Below are 22,324 nucleotides of genomic sequence, written 5' to 3'. Positions count from 1 at the left end.
CCATCACCTTCCCCAGCACCATCACCAGCACCATCACCTTCCCCAGCACCATCACCAGCACCAGCACCAGCACCAGCACCTTCCCCGGCACCATCACCAGCACCTTCCCCAGAACCTTCCCCAGCACCATCACCAGCACCTTCCCCGGCACCTTCCCCAGGACCATCACCGGCACCTTCCCCAGCACCATCACTGGCACCTTCTCCAGCACCATCACCGGCACCTTCTCCAGCACCTTCCCCGGCACCATCACCAGCACCTTCTCCGGCACCTTCCCCAGCACCATCACCGGCACCTTCCCCAGCACCATCACCGGCACCTTCCCCAGCACCATCACCAGCACCGTCCCCAGCACCGTCCCCAGCACCATCCCCAGCACCTTCCCCAGCACCCCATCCGCAAACATGAGGCAACGAGGTGCCACAGGGATGATAAAAGAAGCAAATATCGGAGCCTCTGCCACGGACTGGATTGTGACACCCCCAGTTCCTACACTTAAGTCGTAACCCAGCCCTTCAGAATGTGACTATGGCCGGGCGCTGTGGCTCACGCCTGTAATCCCAGCTCTTAGGGAGGCAGAGGCGGGAGGATGGCTTAAGCCCAGGAGTTCGAGACCTGCCTGGGCAATATAGCGAGACCCCGTTCTCCACAAAAAGGAAAAAAACAAAAAGACAAAAAAAAAAAAAAAAAAAAAGAATGTGACTATGTTTGGAGACGGGGTGTTTGCAGAGGTGATTACGTGGGAACGAGGTCATCAGGGGCTCCCTGACCAAGCTGACTGGTGTCCTCATAAGAACATGAGACTAGGGCAGAGACACGCACAGAGGGAAGGCCCTATGAGGACACAGGGAGAAGATGGCATGGCGATGGGCCAAGGAGAGAAATGACAGAGGCAGCGTCCTGCCGAACCGTGACCCGAGCTCCCGTCGCCAGAGCTGGTGGAGGCTGGCCGGCTGTGCTTCTTTCCTAGCACCCGTGGACGGGACTGCTGAGTCACTCACTCAGCAGTCAGCCTGGATTATGGGCTGTAAGTCACATGAGGCCTGGCATTAACGAAGCCTAATTGTTGCAGGAGAAAGCATTTCGGGTCATTCTGTATGCAGGCCAGGAACCCGCTATTTTCCTGTAACGTGGCCAGCTGGTGCCAGGAGACTGTGCGGAAGCACAGGATAAACCTCAGCCCTGCTGTCCCCAGCCCTGGCCTGGGACCCAGAGGACATCACTTGCTCGGAGCTACAAATGGCTCGTTAAAGCCTGCATGTCTTTGCAAGGAAGAACGCCCCTCCCTCCCTGCACAACCCGGAGCCCCCCAACCACGCCTCACTTCTGCACGTTGGGGTCCGGCAGGTTCTCGCGGTGGATGACCATGTGGGCATGGTAGGTGGCCTTCAGCGCGAAGCGGCGGTTGCAGATGCTGCAGCCATAGCCCTTCTCCTTGTGCACCTCCATGATGTGCTTCAGGTACTCCTTCCCCCGACCAAAGGTGAGCTGCGGGAGGGCGGACAGTCCCCTGTTGACATCCACATGAGCTCCCTGGTCCTCTTAGCTAATGGTTCACAAACCAGGGCACCCAACACTCCCCATGAGCCCATGACTCATGCCAGGACAGAAGGGACTCTCAGAGGCTTGATGGGGACCTTTTCCAAAGCCGTAAGGCCTCGTGCTCAAAACTCAGAGCAAGGTTCTCCTGAGAAACTAACCACCCTTCTCTTTGGTGAGCCCCTTCCATGCACGAGGGAGGCCTTGTGAGGGGTTCAGGCCTGAGCAGGGAGGAGGAGGGGGAGGGGGGGAGAGGGAGAGCCTGCAGCCAGCACAGTCACCTTCCAGGAGGCTGATCCCCATACTGGCCAGACACTTCACGTGTGTTCCTGAACCGGGTCACAAGGGGACTTCCGGGGGAGCGTCGGTGAGACCCACATAGGCCATCCCTGAGGCGACACAGGCTGGCCTTCCCGGACACGTGATAGATGGGCACCCAGCCTGCACTAGGACCACCGGCACAAGCCTTTGCGGAGGGAGGGCTGCTTCCAAGGCTGCACAAAGGCGCCTGCTGCGTGGGGCCCGCAGCCCTGCAACTGCCAACTTGCTTTCCAGACCACCCAGGCACTGCGGGGCAGGCCCACCATACCTGGCACCGCTTGCAGCTGTACTTGTGAGGCTCCGAGTCTGCGCTCTCGTCCGAATTGTCGTCGTTTTCTTCAGAGGAGATCCCGATCTTGCCGATAAACTCTTCCCTCTGGTGGTCATCCATCAATGCGATGTCCTGGAAAACAGCCACCACTTCCGGTTTCTAACAGCGCAGCAGACGCCTCCCTCGGTTATCTCCAGCACAGGGATGAGCAATCATTTCCCCAGATGCAGAAGAAAATGTCTCTCTGATGTTCATGACGCCCTAACGAGTCACACGTGTGCCCCAGCCCATTCCAGCTCGTCCCCCACCTAAACGCCAGGGCCGCTCTTGCTCTCCACGCCACCCGTGGCTTCCTCTCACACGCGCCCAGCAGATCACAGGGCCAGGCATTGCCGGGGCATCCCCCAAGTGGGTGGATGGTGCCTCTCGCCTCTCGGGTCTGGGCCTGTTTCCCTGGGGCCTCCCATGCCACCTGTTCTTTCTTCGGTTCTTCTTGATCAGCGCTTCTCCCACCCTTCATCACGCCGCATGTCCTCCCTGCTCCCAGAGCTTCCGCTCCGCTCCTCCCTTTCCTCAAAGGCGGGGAGGGATGTGAACGCCAGGACCGGGCTGGGAGGCAGCCACGGCAGGGGAGCTGTGCCTCAAGCCTGGCATCTGGGCCAGAGGAGGTGAGACCGACAGTCACAGAATTCATTTGGAGAGCTGAAATGTGGCCAACTTGTCAACTATTTGAGGACGCTGCTATGGTCTGAATACTTCCACCCTCCCAAATTCCCATGTTGAATCCTAAACCACCAGGAAATGGTATTAGGAAGCAGGGCCTCCTAGAGGTCATTAGGTCACGAGGCTGGAGCCCTCAAGAACGGGATTTGGGGCTGGGCACGGTGGCTCACGCCTATAATCCCAGCACTTTGGGAGGCTGAGGCGGGTGGATCACCTGAGGTCAGGAGTTCAAGGCCAGCTTGACCGACACAATGAAACCCTGTCTCTAATAAAAATACAAAAATTAGGCTGGGCGCAGTGGCTCACGCCTGCAATCCCAGCACTTTGGGAGGCCAAGGCGGGTGGATCACGAGGTCAAGAGATCAAGACCATCCTGGTCAACATGGTGAAACCCCGTCTCTACTAAAACTACAAAAAATCAGCTGGGCATGGTGGCGCGTGCCTGTAATCCCAGCTACTCAGGAGGCTGAGGCAAGAGAATTGCCTGAACCCAAGAGGCGGAAGTTGCGGTGAGTCGAGATCGCGCCATTGCACTCCAGCCTGGGTAACAAGAGCGAAACTCCGTCTCAAAAAAAAAAAAAAAAAAATACAAAAATTAGTTAGGCATGATGGTGGGTGATTGTAATCCCAGCTACTCGGGAGGCTGAGGTGGGAGGATCACTTGAACCCAGGAGGTGGAGGATACCAGTAGGCTGAGACCTCGCCATTGCACTCCAGCCTGGTTGACAGAGCAAGACTCCATCTCAAAAAAAAAAAAAAAATGGGATTTGGGCCCTTATAGAAGAGACCCCCAGCCCTTCCACTGTGTGAGGACACAGTGAGAAGGCGCCATCTGGGAACCAGGAAGTGAGCCTCGCCAGACGCCAAGTCTACTGCGGCCTGGACATCCAGCCTCCAGAACCGTGAGCAGCACATGTCTGCCCACGTGCTGCCCCATCTGCAAAACTCTGCTACAGAAGCCTGAGCTCACTGAGGGTCACTGGCCGAGGCCTGCCATGAGCATGGCTGGGTGAGGGCAGCATGTGATTGACACCTTGAAGTGCACGTGGATGTGGTCCCTGAGCACGTCCACACGGAAGAACTTGCGCCCGCAGATCTCACACGTGTACTTCTTGTCGCCGTGGGTGAGCAGGTGCTTGTTCATGTTGCTCCGGCAGGAGAACACCTGTGGGCAGAGGAGCCGCATGGTGAGGGCCGTGGCCTGGGGACGGGAAGGGGCCTGTCCATCAGGCTCCTCTGGGGAAACCACAGCCCGGCCCAGAAACACAGCACTGTGCTCAGGCCTTGCGCTTCAACAGTTCCTCAGCGTGCCACAGATACAAATAGTCACTGATGCCAGAGTAAGCGTTACTTGCTGAACTGTGTAAACAGGTGCTCACGTTACAATAGAAAATGGGCCATTTGCTAGTCTTTATTATAAATGAGAGCTCAGCTCCATTTTTTTTTTTAGCTCATTTAAATACTTCCCTAGGATGGACTACCAAGGAACCAGTAAATTACAGAAATATCTGCAATTTTCTGAAAGTAGGTACCAAAGAAGGTCCCCCCTTGGCTTTGATACTGTGTTTCATGCACATTCACAATGTCCCTGATTTCCTGGTATTTCCAGCCTAGCATGACAGGTGTGGAGGTGCACTCATTCAACCAATATCCATCCCAGGTGGTCACCTCTGTGACCAGAGCTGAGGTTGGCGCTGGGAATACTGTGGTCCACATGACAGATGTCGCCCCACTAGCACAGGGCAGTGGACAAGGCTGGCGGCTGAGACCACCTCTAGGGCCCTAGAAACCCCAGCGCCCCACAGAGCTCTGCAGGTCTCTATCTGGATGACCATTCCCAGGGGCCAGGTGACCCAGGGTGTGACCTCCTAGAGCTCGCCCGATGCCCACATTCTCAAGGAAAGAACGTAAGAGATGAATGAAAGGGAATGAGTGATTCCCTGGGGACAAGATGCTGGCGTCTCTCTGCGACATCTCTTTCCAAGACGTGCAGGTGATCCAAGGGCCGACAGCGCTGTGCCCCATCCCAGGATGCTACGTGGGGCAATTGACAGGTGGGAAGGTGAGCAGGCTGCAGGGGAGGGCAGAATCTGCAGGTGTCATGGTCTTTGCAGGGCAGGCTGGCTGAAGGTGAGAAGTAACTAAAAACGGCAAAGAATTCAGTGACCCAACCTACAGGCTATTTCACTACCTGCCTGAACTTGCCTCAGTGGGTAGTCAATAAACACTGCATGGAATAAACATGTTTGGACATCAGGCAGAGCCGGGTGGCTTCACACATGAGATATCTCAACAGCATGGAAGCCACTTGGGGCCAGTAACCCCCAAGGGCCTGAAGTCAGTGGGGAGAAAGACCAGGGACACAGGACAAAGGGCACAGGCTTCGCTCACCTCTGCCCTGTGCACGGCTGGCCTGGCTCGCAAAGGCGCTCTAAGTCACCTGCTCTACCCCAGGCCTACCCTTTGGCCCCTAAACCCACAGCCCACAATCCGGGACCCCCAGCCACACCACCCTTTTCTCTCATTTGCTCAGGCTCTCTGTGTTTTGAAAAAAATCAGGAAGTTTCATATAAAAACGGGTATCTCAGTTTTCTCTTTAAAAGGTCAAATGTTCCAGTGATGGTGCTGCCTGCTGAGAGGCAGGACACCAAGGACAGTCACAGCTGGCCTCCTGTGGGGCCTGTGCTCCCAGCTGCTAAGGGCCTACATGGGCATTGCTCTGGGGCTCACAGGAACTGTGTGTGGCCGGGGCACCCTCCTCTCAGCGGCTCCCAAAGCCACCTGAGCAACGTGCCAGAGCTGCTGGGCCCAGAGCCCGCTTGGGAGCTGCTCAGAACCCTTACTCTGTGGCAGGAGCTTTGCATCCTGTGAAGGACAGTTCCTAGGCCTCTGAGGACAGATGACATCTTATAGTCACCTAGGTGAAAGCTGAGTCTAACGAAGAAGGGAGGACACCTCCAAGGCTCTCATGCACAGAACGCCGGGCCACAGCAGCCTGATGGCTGTGGGTGCCACAGCGTGGGCCCTGGGCTCTCTTGGGAGGGGCAGCGTATTTTCTGGATGTTTAGGATCCAGCGTCTCTGCCATGCAGCCAGGTGCCTGAAACCTGAGCCGGTGCCAGGACAGCCCACACTGCGTGGCCCTGGGATGATGTGCCCCATGGATGACACCACACTTTCCTCACCTGGGCTGTGCCGGAATCCACTGTGTGCTGGGAGCATCTGCCACGGGATTGGCCACGTTCTAACTTATAGAATGCCACCCGTCCACTGCACAGGGGAGACCAGCGCTGACAGGCAAAACAAGGCCTCTGGGTCCCCCTGCAGACGCCCCAGTGCTGACCACAAGGTCACTGTCTCAACAACGCTATACAGGACAGAGGGAGCCAGGGAGCAGCTTAGGCGGAAAATCATAGCACAGAGGAAAAACCCTTCTTTCTCAGCCCACTCACTGGAAACCCATCTTAAGTGCCAAAGAGATCCAAATGACCAGTGTGTAAAATGGGTGGACAGCAGTTTAAGACAACCTGAGCACCCATCGTTACTCCAAGATCTTCCCTGCAATACTCCATAAGTACAGATCATAGAGTCTTCACTGAAGAAAACGACGCGCTTTCCATCTCAGCTTCCGACGTGGACGGCGAGCGTTACCTTGCCACACACCGGGCACCCGGAGGGCTCCTTCTTGTAGCGGACCAGGTTCTCCCCGCCGGCCTCCAGGTCCTCGCGCTTCACGCGCCGCACGCCTGAAATTCCCAACCCCACCAGCGAGACAGTGAATACACACAGAACACGGGAGGGTCCAGCAGATTCCAATGCAGCCAGCGTCCTTCCCAGTGCATGGGGGGCCGGGCTGCCCATGGGGGAGACGGAAGTGTGGCGCTCTAAGTAACGTCACTTGCACCCTGTGTGGCATCAGCACTGACCGCCACTCCTGAAGCAGCCCCAGGGAAGGAAGGGAGCTGCCACAATGGACGTGGGATCTGCAGACACAGTTCTCGAATCTGAAACATTTGGAAATGTAAGGGCATCGAGCATTACACTGTCTTAAGTAGCAGAGCTAGGGTGACTCCTGCAGAAGAGGCCGCTTCTACTCCTCTAAAGGCTCAAAGCCAAGTTACGATTCTTACAGATGGTGAAATAGGCAGGCACTTTTTATCTAAAGATACTAATGTTCATCTCTTGTAAATTAAATCAGTCAGATCAACATGAGGCCGGTAATAAAATCTTTATGGTTCTGAGGCATATCATGGGATCAAGGCAGACTTTTAAATGTTTATGCAAAACAGGTAAGTTTGGACCAATGGAGAGAAGCCCACTTCTCAGGGTCTCTTTCTGCACCGCTGACTTACTCTGGGACCATTCCTCCCTGGCCAGGTGTAAGTGCAGAGCCGGACTTAAAAATGCTCAGCGAGCTGGACACTGAACAAAGGAACCGTTCCCCAAAGGCTCCCAGCGCTATGGACACAGGGGTCTGAGGCACGGCTTAGACTAAGCTCCACCATGAGGAACAAATCCATAAAAGAGTCACAAAAACACGAGTTTACTCCCACAGAAGGTGACCTGAGTTATAACAGATTGTAAAATGTAACCCAGCTACACTGCATCCCTGGAAGCAGCTGACTTCTGGCAGCCTCCACAGCTGCCGCATTTATGAGCACTTGTTATGTGCAGGGTGCTGTGCAGGAAGCTTCCAGAGAGGGATCTGGTCCAACCATCACAGCAACCCTAGGGGATCGGGTCTGATTACTGTCTCCCCTGCACAGGTGAGGAAACTGAGGCACAGCAGCTTGCTAAAGGCTACCCAGGCACTAAGTGGAGTCCAGGTTTGATGCAAGAGGCCCTGAGTATGCCAACCTAGGAACCAAAAAGAACTGTTTGGGTCTTTATGGATCAACACGAGGAAAGGCATCAAGTAAAAAAAGGAAAGTGCTAAAATGTACACAGGATGCAATTCCAGCCTTGTTTTTACAAAAGAACAAAGGCACATGTGTATGCCTGTTTTTATGGGCATGGCTACACTTCATTTTTTATTCTTACACATATTTTTTTAGATAGGGTCTTGCTCTGGAGTTGTGGTGCAAACACAGCTCACTGCAGCCTCGACCTCCCAGGGTCAAGAGATCCTCCTGTCTCAGCCTCCCAAGTAGCTGGGACTACAAATATGTGCCACCATGCCCAGCTAATCTTTTGTAGAAGCAGAGCCTTGCTATGTTGCCTGGGCTGGTCTTGAACTGCTGGCCTCAAGTGATCCTCCAACCTCTGCCTCTCAAAGTGCTGGGATTCCGAGCATGAGCCATCGCGCTCGGGAGGGTTATACTTTACACAGGACTCTGGTGTCTCACATCTTTTCAACAACAGTATGCCTCATTTGTAATTATAAAATATTTCTTTCCAAATTTTTATGAAAACGTGTTTGAAGGGCTGCTGCTCTTAGTTGCTCTTGTACTGGTTTTTCCCACCTTCTGTCATATTGAATACGTAGAATCTCTGAAAAAACACTCCTAATGACAGTAAAACACTCGACCCTATGAATAATCCAGTTTTCTTAACTCTCCCCCAGTGTGGAACAGTGGGGTATTTCCAACTGTTTCTCCTTGCTGTGTCTCAGCTCCTGGCTCTCCTGAGCCAGGTTCCCAGAAGAGGATCACCCTGTCTGACGGCGGGCGTTTCCAGGCACAGGAGCAGGTGGTGCCAGGCTGCTCCCCAAAGGCCTTGTCCACCGCCCCGCCCCTCCCTGCCCCACCCCACCCTGCAGGAGCTGCCTCTCCCGTTCCCCGCAGCAGGTGCAGGCAGTGCTCACCTTCCAGGTGCCGGCGCTGGTGGTCCAGCATGACGTCCTTGCGGTAGAACATCTTGCTGCAGACCTCACAGGCAAACTTCTTGTCACCGTGCTTCTTCTTGTGCTTGGAGAGGTTGCTGTTGGTGGAGAAGAATCTGAAACACATCTCACATTGGAACGTCTTGTCATCTGTCCAGAGAGCAAACAAACACACAACAGTTTTAAGAAAAATAACATTTCATGCAGGCATGCACATGTGGCCTGAACAACGTCAACAAAGCGCAGGTGACGGGCATGAGAGTCACGGGGACGCGTGGCCCGGAAGAAAACAGCGCCTGCGGGTCACACGCTGTCTACCCCAGGAACACACGCCACAGAGACGGGAACCTCAGTGCTTGAAAAACAGACACAGAGCTCACCTTTCATCACCAAGCAACGCCGGCCACCTCCCTCCCAGGCCACCCTGTCTCACAGCGCCTGGGGACGGGGACTCCACTCCTGTCAGAAAACCCGCCCAGTCCAAAGCTTCCCCTGGGCCTGCACCCGCCATCCAGCATGACCGACTCACAGACAGAATGACCTGCCTGCCAGCCACCCGATCAACATGGCCGCCCCTGCCCCCGGGATCCCTGGCGTTGGCCACTCCCAAACTCCTTCCCGTGGGCGGGCATCCATGTGCCCATAGCCCCCACCTTTACCCAGATCCTCTTCAGTACAAACGCAATCACACACCACACAAATACAAACACACTCAGCACACCACACACACACACCCATGCCCCACACATACACAACCACACACACCACATACACACACCACACACACGCCCCACAAATACACACTCACAGAACATATCTAAACACACAACATGCCCCCCCCCCACACACCACAAATACAAACACACTCAACACACAACATACACACACACCCATGTCCCACACAAATACACAATTACACACACCACATACACACCACACACACACATGCCCCACACAAATACACACTCACTCAACACATCTAAACACACACACATGCCTCCACACACAATCACAGATCACAAATACACTCAACACACCACACACACACACACGCCCCACACAAATAGACAATCACACACATCACACACATGTCCCACAAAAAATACACACCACATACACACACCACAAACACACCCCACACAAATACACACACAATACCACATCTAAACACACACACATGCCCCACACACAATCACACACCACAAAAAATACACATTCAAAATACATCACACACATACTCCACACAAATACACAACACACACCAAACACACTCCACACAAATACACACACACACTCAACATACACCACATACAAACACAAACATCCCACACAAACATAATCACACACTACATGAATACACACCCAAGACACATCACAAACATGCACATGCCCCATACAAATACACACACACACACACAATCACATACCACACAAATATACTCAACACATCACACAAAAACACACCCCACACAAATACACAATCATACAACAAACACATTCAACACAAACCACACACACACTCAACACACAGCACATGCAAGCCCCACACAAATACAGAATTACACCACATACATACACATTCAATGCATCACACACATATAACCATGCACCACACAAATATACTCAACATACACCACACACACCCCACATATACATTCAACACACACCACATTCACTATCACACACCACACAAATACACAGACTCAGTACACACCACATACAAAAAACACATTTAACACATACCATACATACACCCCAAATACATACATACCACACAAACACAACACACCACACACAAACCCCAAATGCACAATTACACCACATACACACACATTCAACATACCCCACACACATAATCACACACCACACATATACACTCAACATACACCACACACACCCCATGTTCAACACATACCACACACACTATCACACACCACACAAATACACACACACTCAATTCATACCACACACAAATACACATTCAATACATACCACACACATACTCCACATACAAACACATTCAATACACACCACATACACTGTCACATACCACAAAAATATACACACAATACACACACATACAAGTACACATTCAAAACATACCACACACAAACCCCAAATACACACACACACCACACAAACACACACTCAACACACGACACACAAATACACAATTACACCACATACACATTCAACACACTACATATCACACACCACATAGATACACTCAACATACACCCACACTCCACATACACATTCGACACACACCACATACACTATCACACACCACACAAACATACAATACACACCACACACAAATACACATTCAACACATACACCCCAAATACACAATCACACACCACACAAATATAATCAATACACACCACATAAACATACACTCAACACACACCACATACACATACTCAACACACCACACAAATATACAATCATATGACATACGCTCACACATTTAACACACCACCACATACACACATACTCAGCATACACCCCACACACACCACACACAAATACACATTCAACACATACCCCACACAAATACACACACAACACACACATTCAACATACCTCCAACACAAATACACATATTCATTCAACACAAACCACACACACAATCACACACCACACACTCAACACACATTACACACACATGCCCCACACAAATAGACACTCAATACACACCACCTCCAAACATACACACATGCTCCACACTCAACACATACACCACACACACACCACATTCAACACACAACCCACACATGAATACATACACAACACCTACAAACACAGTGCACACCACACAAATCACACACACCACACACAAGTACATATACTTTCACATACCACACACAGCACAAATACACACTGAACACATACACACACCACAAACTGAACACATACCACATACACAATACACACACCACACAAAATGCACACCACACATGAATACACACAAATCACACGGGCACAAATACACTTAACACACATGCCACGAAAATACACCACACACTTCATATTCAACACACAACACACACACAAACACACACACTCAACACATACATACCACAAAAAATACACATCACACACGTCCACACACCACACAAATACATACACCCACACACACGACACACACTCTACAAAGATTCTAGAAACACCCACATCCCTGCATCCCAGATCTCATTTGCAGCCCCTCCTGGAAGGTAGCCAATCAAACTGTGGTTTCTGTTCCACCCAGACACTGACAGTCCCCCAGTGTCATCTGTCCCTGTGACTCTCACCCAGGCACGCAGGGGCCCTAACTGCCCACCCCACCACCACCCTGCAGCCTCAGCCCCAGGTCCCTTCGCCCTTCCCTCATCCATCAGATGCCTCAGCGGTTGAGGGTGACCCCGGGACCTAGCAGAGCTGTGTTTTTTTCCCCATGAGGCCAACGCCGGATTGCATGACGCTGGGTAAGCCACGAGCGGGGCCCAGAGCAGGCTGCGTTTCTGGGCCCCTAGGCTCTCTCCCATGGATCAGCTCCCAGGCTCAGCAAATGTGTGCCAAATATACAATTCCCCAAACCTGCATCCAAAGCTGCCATTTGTGCAATCCAGCTGCCCTGCGCCTCTCCCTCTCTGCTGCCCGAAGGAGCTGCCACAGAGAGGCTGAGGGTCCCACTGCCTAGGGGTTCCTGCCTCAGCAATTGGGACGGATCTTTCTTTGCTGTGGGCTGCCCCGCACTCTGTGAGATGTTGAGCAGACACCGGGCCTCCACCCAGTAGGTGTCAGGAGCACCCCTCTCCACCAAGGTGTCTCCAGACATGGTGCTAACGTGCCCTGGTGCAAATCCCCACCACTCCCCACCCCCACCAGGTTGAGATTCACTGGCCAGGGCCCCCGCAGGTGTCTGGCTTCACTCTGGTGATCGCGATGTGCAGCCCAGGTGGGGAGCAAGGGAAGGAGACAGCCTCCCCAGAAAGTCAGGTGCCTTCATCCCTTCCCATCTGGGGACGGACAAGGCATGGTCATCTGCGCGGCCACTCAGCCACTCCTAGGGCTCAGGAGAAGACAAGACGCAGTGGTGGGGAGGGGACAGTGCCCTCCCACAGCTCCAACCATGGGAGGGCAGTGGGAGGTGGCCTCTGCCAGGGCAGGCGAGGGCTGAACAGAGCAGAGGTGGCCCTGTGTCAGGCTTCCTCACCCGCACGCCACCCCACCCACAGCATGACCTCAGCCCAGAGCCATCCTCACCTGGGCCATAAGAAGGGCACTGTGACAGATGCTGTGCTGACTCCCAGCCTAACACAGGGCTCGCCTTCCTTCTATAAGGTGAATCATCCATACACCACTGCCCTCAGTCTCTTTTTGGTTTAAGATTTGCTGGGCTCAGTCCACATCCACACAACCGCCCGTGTGTGTGCTTACGGTGCTGGACATTTTCACAATCACTTCAATGGCTGCCTGATATTCCATCCAGCTCACTACTCACAACAAACTTTGCTATTTTTGATGCTATGGATAATTTAGTGATGCAATCTTTAGTTATGTAGATTTTTTTCTTCTGTCAAATCTCCTGATCATAAATTCTTAGGAATGAAACCACTACAGCCAAGGGCTTTGTGAAAGGCCACACCTTTCCAGTGCTGTTACAGCAAACCGCCACACTCCCCCTCAACCCACGCCTGCTCAACAGCACAGGTGAGCTCCTTTCCTGCAGGGAGCCTTCCTCCCAAACAGGCGCTAAACAGCACGGGTGAGTCTCCCTCCCAGACAGGCGCTAAACAGCACGGGTGAGCCCCGCAGACGGGTACTAAACAGCACAGGTGAGCCTCCCTCCCAGACAGGTGCCAAACAGCATGGGTGAGCCTCCCTCCCAGACGGGCGCTAAACAGCACGGGTGAGCCTCCCTCCCAGACAGGGGCTAAACAGCACGGGTGAGCCTCCCTCCCAGACGGGCGCTAAACAGCACGGGTGAGCCTCCCTCCCAGACGGGCACTAAACAGCACGGGTGAGCTTCCCTCCCAGACAGGTACCAAACAGCACGGGTGAGCCTCCCTCCCAGACAGTGGCTAAACAGCACGGGTGAGCCTCCCTCCCAGACAGGGGCTAAACAGCACGGGTGAGCCTCCCTCCCAGACGGGTACTAAACAGCACGGGTGAGCCTCCCTCCCAGACAGGTGCCAAACAGCACGGGTGAGCCTCCCTCCCAGACGGGTACTGAACAGCAGGGGTGAGCCTCCCTCCCAGATGGGTGCTAAACAGCACGGGTGAGCCTCCCTCCCAGACAGGTACTAAGCAGCACAGATGAGTTACCTCCCAGGCAGGTGCGAAATTATACATGTGAGCCTCCTTCCCAGGCAGGTACCAGCCAACACAGGTGAGCCTCCCTTCCAGGCAGGTACGAACAGCACTGAAAGGACCCTCCTCCTGGGCAGGTGGCTCCACCAGCCCTGAGGCTCGGCAGCCCTGTGGAAGGCAGTGATCTACCGAGATCTTCAGCTTTCTCCCTCACACATCCCTCTTGACCCTGGAAAGAGAACCTACTCCAAACTGCTCCCCAGCTGTCCTGGACAACTCTGCCAAACTGATGGTGGCTTTTCCTGCTGCAGCCACCCACTCATTGCCAGTTCAGGAACCCAGATGTGCATTAGGTCCCAACAATGCTTCTCTCTCCAATAACCCTGCTGCCGTGGAGGTCCAGGTTTGTGTATGAATAAATGAGCCACTGAGAACAGCTGCCTGCTGGGGTCTGATGAAGCGAGGACGCACGGGGCGCCCAGGTATGGAGAGTGGGTTACTTGGGGAGGCTAGTGGGCCGCATTTTGCCTGAGGATATGGACGTGAGCCTTCGCTATTCCGCAGCATGGTATTTATGGTCAGAGACAGGACAAGGCACACGAAGATTAGTTACACCAGCACCTAGTCACACCACAAGGGACAGGCACCACGACAGGTCCCAAGGAGGGAGTCTCAGAAAAACCCACAAAACTAACATTTTAAACTTTTCCCACATTGTACAAATTCTTGGTTTAATGGTCCAAGGAAGATACACATTCTCTTAACTTCAATACTATAAATAAATATAAGAGCATGCAAATCATATATTATGCAAATGAGCTCCATTTCAAGGTTTTTATCCTTTCTTTTCAGTCTAAAAGGGGTAACTTTTGAAAGTAGAGCGTCTCAGGGGAAGAGGTGGTACGATGCCGGTCCCTGCTGCTCTCCGGGTTCGAGGTCATTCACAAAGGCCAGCACCTGACCTAACAGCACCTCTGGCTAACGGGAAGCAGCTGCTGCCATAGCTGCTTCTAGTACTTTCTGTTTTATTTGGGTCCAGAGAAATAGTTAAAAATAACAAGAGGAGAGGCTAGGCGTGGTGGCTCACATCTATGATCCCAACACTTTGGGAGGCTGAAGCAGGAGGATCACCTGAGGTCGAGAGTTTGAGACCCGCCTGACCAACATGGAGAAACCCCATCTCTACTAAAAATATAAAATTAGCTGGGCAGGGTGGTGCATTCCTGTAATCCCAGCTACTCGGGAGGCTGAGGCAGGAGAATAGCTTGAACCCAGGAGGTGGAGGTCGCAGTGAGCTGATATCACGTCATTGCACTCCAGCCTGGGCCACAAGAGCGAAACTCCGTCTCAAAATAAATAAATAATAAAAAGTAACAAGAGGCAACGCCTCTTCCGCAACTTTGAGTCTGTCTCACCAAGTGCCTTAGATGCTGGTATCACTCTTGGGAACCCCGACATCCTTGCCCGCTACACTCCCGCAGAACCGCGGGGACCCCAAGGGGAGGTTCACAAACAAGACAAACGTTCACCTGCCTGGCCGGGGCTGCCTTCAGTGGAAGCTGTCGGGGGGCTGTGCCCCAAATTTCTTGGGAATTTCTGTGATGGGGGATGTTAAAACGCACGAGGCGCGGCACACTGGAAATGCATCCAGAAGTTTCTGGAGGCCACCGCATGCCAGACATGGATTCTTGAGAGCCGCTAAAGCTCAGGCAAAACATGAGTCACACCTGCCACTTGGAGCAGTCCACCACAAAAAAGAAGGCACCAGGGAGGAAGAACCAAGCCCTAGTTTGGAAGAAGAGTTCTCAGAACAGCTCTCACGACCCCACCCTGGGCCCCCACCCCAGCAGCCAGCCTCAGCAGGGTGGCAGCGCCTCTCCCACGGCCCGCATACGGCAGTCCTGGCCGGAGCCACTGGGAGTCCACGGCTGCGGGTGCCTTGTTCTCGACACGGAGCAGGCAGCACCTTAACAAGAACAACACGGATGCAAGTGACAGACACAGAGCAGGCGGACAAAGACGGGTGGGAGTGGAAGGCTAACCTGGTAGGTCTCTAAGCCGACTGCCGCCAGGCCCCCCCTCTCCAGGGCGTGCTATGAGTCCTAGAGAGAGGGGGACACAAAGGCAACAGTGACTCATCCCTTTGCGCCCCTTGGGGGGCCCCCACTGCCTGGGCTTCCAGTGCCACCCACCACTGGGAATGGGGAAGGCATGACTCCACCATCCCAGAGGGTGCACCTCATCACTGCAGAGCGAGGGCGTCCTGGGGCCACGTGGAGAAGCGCAGCTTCCTCGTGGTGTGTCTGCATTTCTATCATGTTTACTCAGCAGCAGCAAACTCAGGGGCCTCAGACGCGCCCCCAGGCCCAGAGGCCACCTCTCCATTGCAGGCTGGTCCAGGCACACCCAGCTTCAGGCCTCACACAAGGAAAACGCGCTTTATTTCTAGAGACTGGTGCTCACAAGCAGGCTCAGACCAAAAAGATGTATGCGGGGCAGCCCTGTTCCACCCTGGACGCCCGCAGGAGACGCGGATGGAGGGGGGCTTGCGGCCAGGACACTCTGAGCAGCAAGGCAGCGCTCGCGCTCCCCCAGCCGGCATCCTGACCCTTTCCTCTATTCCTCATTCGGCCCTACGACAAATCAGACACTGCTACTCCCCGTTCTTAGCCAGACGGCCCGGCTACACAATGCCCTCCAAGGTAGGGCCAGACCCAGCTCGGCTGACAAATGCAGGAAGAAAACCAATCCCTTTGATTGGAAAGTTTCCGTCTGTGTATCTTTAGAATAACAACTGCTTTGAAGCAAAACGAACACAGGGAAATGCTAACAGTGAAGCTGTCTATTCATGAAAACGATCTCTGCTTCCGCCTGAAGTTCCACGCCTCCGCGGCTGAGGATCCGCTGGGCACAGCGGCAGAGGGGGACCTGACGGCGCCCTCACCTGTCCTGCAGTTGTGGAACTCCAGCGCGCTCTCGATGCGGAAGGTCTTCTCACACGTGCCGCAGCGGTACCTGTACTCGCCGTCCACCTGGTCGGAGGGACACGCCGTGAGACGCCGCCCAGCAGAGTCCACGGAGGCCGGGCCCCGACGCGCTGCCCGGGCGACTCCACCCAGGCGTCTGTTACGGCTCTGCCCTGCACCACCCTCCCGCTCTATTTAGGAACAGAGGACGCTTGCTCCTGCTGCTCACCTGCCCTAGAAAGGGCATCCCACACTCAGGGAGCCCCGCTCCGAACGCCAGACACGCCCATTCTCCTGACTCTTCCCGCTGCACTCGTGCGCATCTGACCAGGCCCAGGGACTCCTGGCCACCCACAGCCCTTGCCCGCTCTCCCCCCTCCAGGGACTCTTCCTTCTCATTGCAGCGTGGAGATCTTGTCGGTTGTCTGTGTCGCCCACACAACTGGAAAGAGAACCCTGGGGTTGTTTCCACCCACCTCGTTCCTGCTGTGCTTGTAAGAAACGTGCTGCTTTAGGCTCTCTTTGCGGCTGAATAATTTTGCACACTCCTCGCACTTAAACAGCTTGTCACCTGAGGAACCGGCCAACAGAAAGCTCATTCGCTACTTAGAGCATTTACTGAGAGACGCGTGCCCACCTCAGAAACACTCCACGCGCCGCTCCCTCCATGCGACGGGGCTGCGGAGGTGATTGTCCGCCAACCGGCCGCAGCCTCTCGCCGGAGGCGCAGCTCGTGGGAGCCGGCCCAGGTTTCCGTGCCGCCCCCCACCCCGCCCCCACCCCGGCCCCAGGCGCCAGGACGGGGAGATTCCGCGCAGCCCCCCACCCCGGCCCCAGGCGGCCCGGGCTGCCAGACTCACCGTGCGAGCGCACGTGCCTGCTCAGGTTGCTGCTGTTCTGGAATATCTTGCTACAGATGTTGCACTGGTAAACCCGCTTGTGCTCCCCGAGCTGTTTGATGAGCTTGCGCCGGATGCCGTGTCTGCTCGAGAGAATTAAGCTCCTCTTGAGCGTGATGGTGTTATTCTGATGATGGGTGAACCTGCCCGGGGACGTCAATAAGTTGAGAAAAGACAGGTGGGGAAAAAAGCTCCAGGTTACCAGCAGCATGGAAACGGTGTCCTTCCAAAACTTCCCAGCTAATCCTGAGTCTGAGCGCCAGAAAGGAGGGAACGTGCCTGGGCGTCACAACCAGCTTCCAGGACATTCAAAAAGGACACCTGGAGTATATAATGACAGCAGGCAGCTTTAGCTGTAACAGCCCCACACCTGACTGTGCTCTAACTCTGGCCACCAGAAAGCCTGGAGGTCAATTTGTGCCTCAACTGGAATAACCACATGTGTTTTCTGCTCTTGCCTGGTCTTAACGCTCCTCTGTTTTACATATTACCTGAATCTGATTTTTGAAACTTCTTTTCCCTGTTAAACGTATTTTTGATGGTAATCCACCTGAACTCTTTTGGGCAATAAGATAAAGTATAAATAAATAAATAGGTAACATCATTTGTTCACTCTGACATTACTTTTGCCAGCTATCAAAGATACTCTTGTAAGTTAGAAGCAACCCATCTGTCCATCAAGGGATGCATGGATACACAAAATACAGGGCATATGCATGACGGAATATTACTCAGCACTAAAAAGGAAGGAAATTCTGACATAGGCTACCCGTGGAGGAACCAGGCTGGAATGAGCCAGTCACGTAAGGACAAAGGCTGTCTGATTCTACTTATACGACATCTCTAGAGTTGTTAAATCCATAGATACAGAAAGTAGAATGGTGGGTGCCAGGGGCTGGGGGAAGCGACTGAGGCAAATGCTGAATGAGGACGGTGTTTCAGATAGGGACGGCGTGAAAGTTCCACAGATGGACGGTGGAGACAGCTGCCCAACAGTGTCAATATCCTGAATGCCACTGAATTATGCACTTAAACGTAGTTAAAATGGTTATATTTACGCCATGCATATTTTACCACAATTAATAAAACATTTTTGGCTGGGCGTGATGGCTCACGCCTGTAATCCTACCACTTTGGGAGGCCGAGGCGGGAGGATCATCTGAGGTTAGGAGTTCAAGACCAGCCTGGCCAAGTTGGTGAAACCCCATCTTAGCTGGGCATGGTGGTGGATGCCTGCAATCCCAGCTACTCAGAAGGCTGAGGTAGGGGAATTTAGCCCAGGAAACAGTTTGCAGTGAGCCAAGATCGTGCCACTGCACTCTGGCCTGGCCAACAGAGCAAGACTCCGTCTGAAAAAAAAAAAATTCAAAAGCTGTTTTCACAGCGGATACACCATTAAACTCCTGAGCTCCAAAACATTCCTGCTGCTTCCTGAGCTGATCCGCTTCCATCTCCTCTCCTGGGGTTTTCCTGCTGGGAAGGTGCCTTCCCTCCAGAATGGCCTGGCTGCTGCCAGCGGTCTATCCACAGGATGGCCCTAGGTGCCAGGCAGGACTTACTTTGGCATTGAGCTGGCGTCAGTAGTGGTGGTGGTGGTGGTGGTGGCCAGCTTCCCCAGAACCAGCTCCATGATCCGCTCGTCTGGCGCTGCACTCACAGGCTCATCCGGAGGGACCTCGGTAATGATCTCCGCCACTTGCTCTGTACAAAGGGGATGTGACATGCCAAGTCACCACCAGAGTAGGGGACAGACACAGCCAAACCACAGGGACACGCTGCCCCACGCGGACTGCAGCCAGGCTACAGTGGTAGGCACAAATGTTGAGGTTTCCACAGGCAAAAACAAAACAAAACAAAACAAATCTGGCAACACACTGGGATCCACACATTTACTAGCACACACGGAAAAGCAAAATGTTTATCTTAGCCCAAACTGAAGTTATAATTTGTTATTCTTTTTATAAACCACAACATCAAAACATTATTTCAATCTCTCTTCATACCAACCGAAAACATTCTGGATATATAGCAGAAACTTCGAACTTACTGCATCGATTCTGACAGAGGTTTAGAAATGTTAAGTTTTCTAATTAAATGTGCCAACATTAGTATAACCATTTTAGCTAACCATTTTGTACAAGAGCCAAATATCAAATCATCACCAATACTAGAGACCCTGGCTGGAAACCCGAGACGAATGAAATAGGGGAAGATTACACAAAAAGATTCAACTACTGGTTTCTACCACTTCACCTACTAAATGTCTTCCCAACACAAGTAAGAATTAGTGAAATATCCCCCGGACACGATTTCCCCTGCCCCCTTCTCTGCCTGTTTATAGAGACACAGGGAAAGTGCCCGGGGGGCTTTCAGGTGCTCCTAAATCAGCGCCCAGTGGTGCACGGCCTAGGAGTTGCAGACCAGAGTAGAAAAGGGGAGGCTCAGAATATTCCATGAAGGCTGCTCTTCCCAATTCTTTCTAACTCATAGAAATAATAAAGACTCCTCTCACTCTCACAAAAGAAATCCTGCTGTATCCCACATAGTAGAAAGAAAAACTGCCTGTGTGAGTCACACAGGTGGAGGAGGGGCCGGTGGCTGAGCAGCACATCTCGTCCTCACAGTGAGACCCACCAGGCACGTGCTGCAGCTGCCCAGGATGGGGGCTGTATGAGGACCACAGGGACAAGAGCCTTGCAGGCACCACGCATCCTGGGAAGAGGGTCAAACACCTCTCCAGACCCAACTGAGGACACTACACAATCCAGGGATGAGCCCTAGGCAGGGCCTGGGAGCAACTCTGTGCGCATTCCCGGGTGATGGACTAAGCGCTGTTCAGCGATCAAGGAGAAGGAGCGACAGATAAACCACATGGGTGGGTGTTGAGCCTGTACGCTGCCTGAAAGAGGCAGACAGAGTCCATTCGACAGCAATTCCAGGACAGGTGGAATGAACTCATAGAGAAGACAGTCAGGAAAGGGGTAGAGGAGCCAGAAATGTCCTCTCCCCTGACTGGGGTGCTGGTCTTACAGCTGTATCCATCTGTCAAAATTCACAACCTGTATCCTTTTTACTGTGAAATGTATGACACGGAAACTGTACTTTATTAGTTGATTAGAGAAAAACAGACGAACTTAGCGTCTACTTTCCATGAGGCCTTTCTACACTGAGTTTTCCTGCCTGGCACCTGCCCTCGGTTCCCTGCCCCCTGCCTCGCCAGCCCTCGGGCTCCAGGAGGGCTGCACCCCATGCAGGCACTCATCCCCGGGACCCACTCATCACCTGAGGGCTCCTTGTCTTCCACAGTGGCTAGAGGCTGCTCGGTTTTAGACGCTTTGGGTTTTCTGCCCCTTCGAGGCTTTTTCTTCTGTTCTTTGGTGGCAACGTTCTGGCTCTCGGGCACTGCAGGGATCTCGCCCCGGGGTGCGTCCTGCTCCTTCTCGGGAGCCGCTGCCTCACTCTGGCTGCCTGGAGGAAGGCTTTTGGCTTGTTCCAAGTGACCCAAGAGATGCTCTGCAAAGACAGATGGGAAGGCGCCACACAGTTAGGAGGCCCGCCACTGCCCACACCCGCCCTGGCCTCTGCTTCTGTGTGTTTGTTTTCAATCTTGTTTGCCAACCTTTGTACAGGCAAGTGAACTGTATTTCTACTGTTTTCCACTTTATTCCCACTGCATCAACTACTATTTATAAAAGTAAATTAAGTGGTAAAAGTAAGAGTAGGTTCACCATTAGGGCAGTTTGGTGAAAAAAGCACACACACACACATATGTCTGCAAAGAAAAAACCTGAGAAGGAAGTATCAGAATAGGAATGTGGCCAGGTGCAGTGGCTCACGCCTGTAATCCCAGCACTTTGGGAGGCCAAGGCAGGTGGATTATATGAGGTCAGGAGTTCAAGACCAGCCTGACAAAAACATAGTGAAACCCCATCTCCAATAAAAATACAAAAAGTTAGCCAGGTGTGGTGGTGTGTGCCTGTAGTCCCAGCCATTGGGGAGGCTGAGGCAGAATTGCTTGAACCTGGGAGGCAGAGGTTGCAGTGAGCCGGGATAGTGCCACTGCACTCCAGCCTGGTGACAGAGTGAAATCTCTGTCTCAAAAAAAAAAAAAAAAAAGAATTGTGGCTGAGACCTGTGGAAGCCCTGGGAGACCTAGCAGAGGCAAATCAAAGCACTCTGTAACACTACTTCCACAATCCAGGGTGCATGGAAGGTCCACTGTGGAGGCACGGGAGAGAGGAAGATTCCTTGCTAAAAGAAAGAGTAACAAAACAAACAAACAAACAAAAAAAACCAAAGAAAACTAAAAAATTAAGAAATAAACCATGACACACACACACACACACACACACACACACACACACACACAAATCAGGAAGAATGGAATTCCTAGATAATAACACAAGCTGAGAGGAGAAAACGGGGAAAATACATTTAAATGAGCAAAGAAGGGTTTAAAAAAAACACTTTAAAAAAGGCAAGGGCAT

At 52.9% G+C, this 22,324-nt stretch overlaps 1 protein-coding gene across 7 annotated transcripts in view; it reads right to left on the bottom strand.

Moving 5' to 3' along the window:
- The window catches only part of PRDM15 (PR/SET domain 15), an 80,346-nt gene that overhangs the window by 19,843 nt on the left and 38,179 nt on the right, over nt 1-22,324 (bottom strand). For 4 of the 7 annotated variants that reach the window (XM_032276811.1, XM_032276814.1, XM_032276815.1 and 1 more), the window contains 11 exons: nt 21,120-21,350; nt 19,397-19,538; nt 17,799-17,980; nt 17,415-17,509; nt 16,917-17,004; nt 16,015-16,074; nt 8,657-8,824; nt 6,505-6,599; nt 3,888-4,019; nt 2,129-2,263; nt 1,325-1,488 (listed from right to left, as the gene is read on the bottom strand). In XM_032276811.1, coding sequence (XP_032132702.1) covers nt 1,325-1,488; nt 2,129-2,263; nt 3,888-4,019; nt 6,505-6,599; nt 8,657-8,824; nt 16,015-16,074; nt 16,917-17,004; nt 17,415-17,509; nt 17,799-17,980; nt 19,397-19,538; nt 21,120-21,350 — 1,492 coding nt within the window. The remainder of the gene's footprint in view (nt 1-1,324; nt 1,489-2,128; nt 2,264-3,887; nt 4,020-6,504; nt 6,600-8,656; nt 8,825-16,014; nt 16,075-16,916; nt 17,005-17,414; nt 17,510-17,798; nt 17,981-19,396; nt 19,539-21,119; nt 21,351-22,324) is intronic. The other 3 variants (XM_032276812.1, XM_032276817.1, XM_032276818.1) reach the window with 1 other exon arrangement.

Source organism: Sapajus apella, unplaced genomic scaffold (assembly GCF_009761245.1).
Source record: "Sapajus apella isolate SASKATOON/1434 unplaced genomic scaffold, GSC_monkey_1.0 scaffold8, whole genome shotgun sequence".
In the NCBI taxonomy this organism is placed as follows: domain Eukaryota; kingdom Metazoa; phylum Chordata; class Mammalia; order Primates; family Cebidae; genus Sapajus; species Sapajus apella.
The sequence above is the reverse complement of the archived record's forward strand: the minus strand, read 5'-3'. Positions and strand labels throughout refer to the sequence as shown.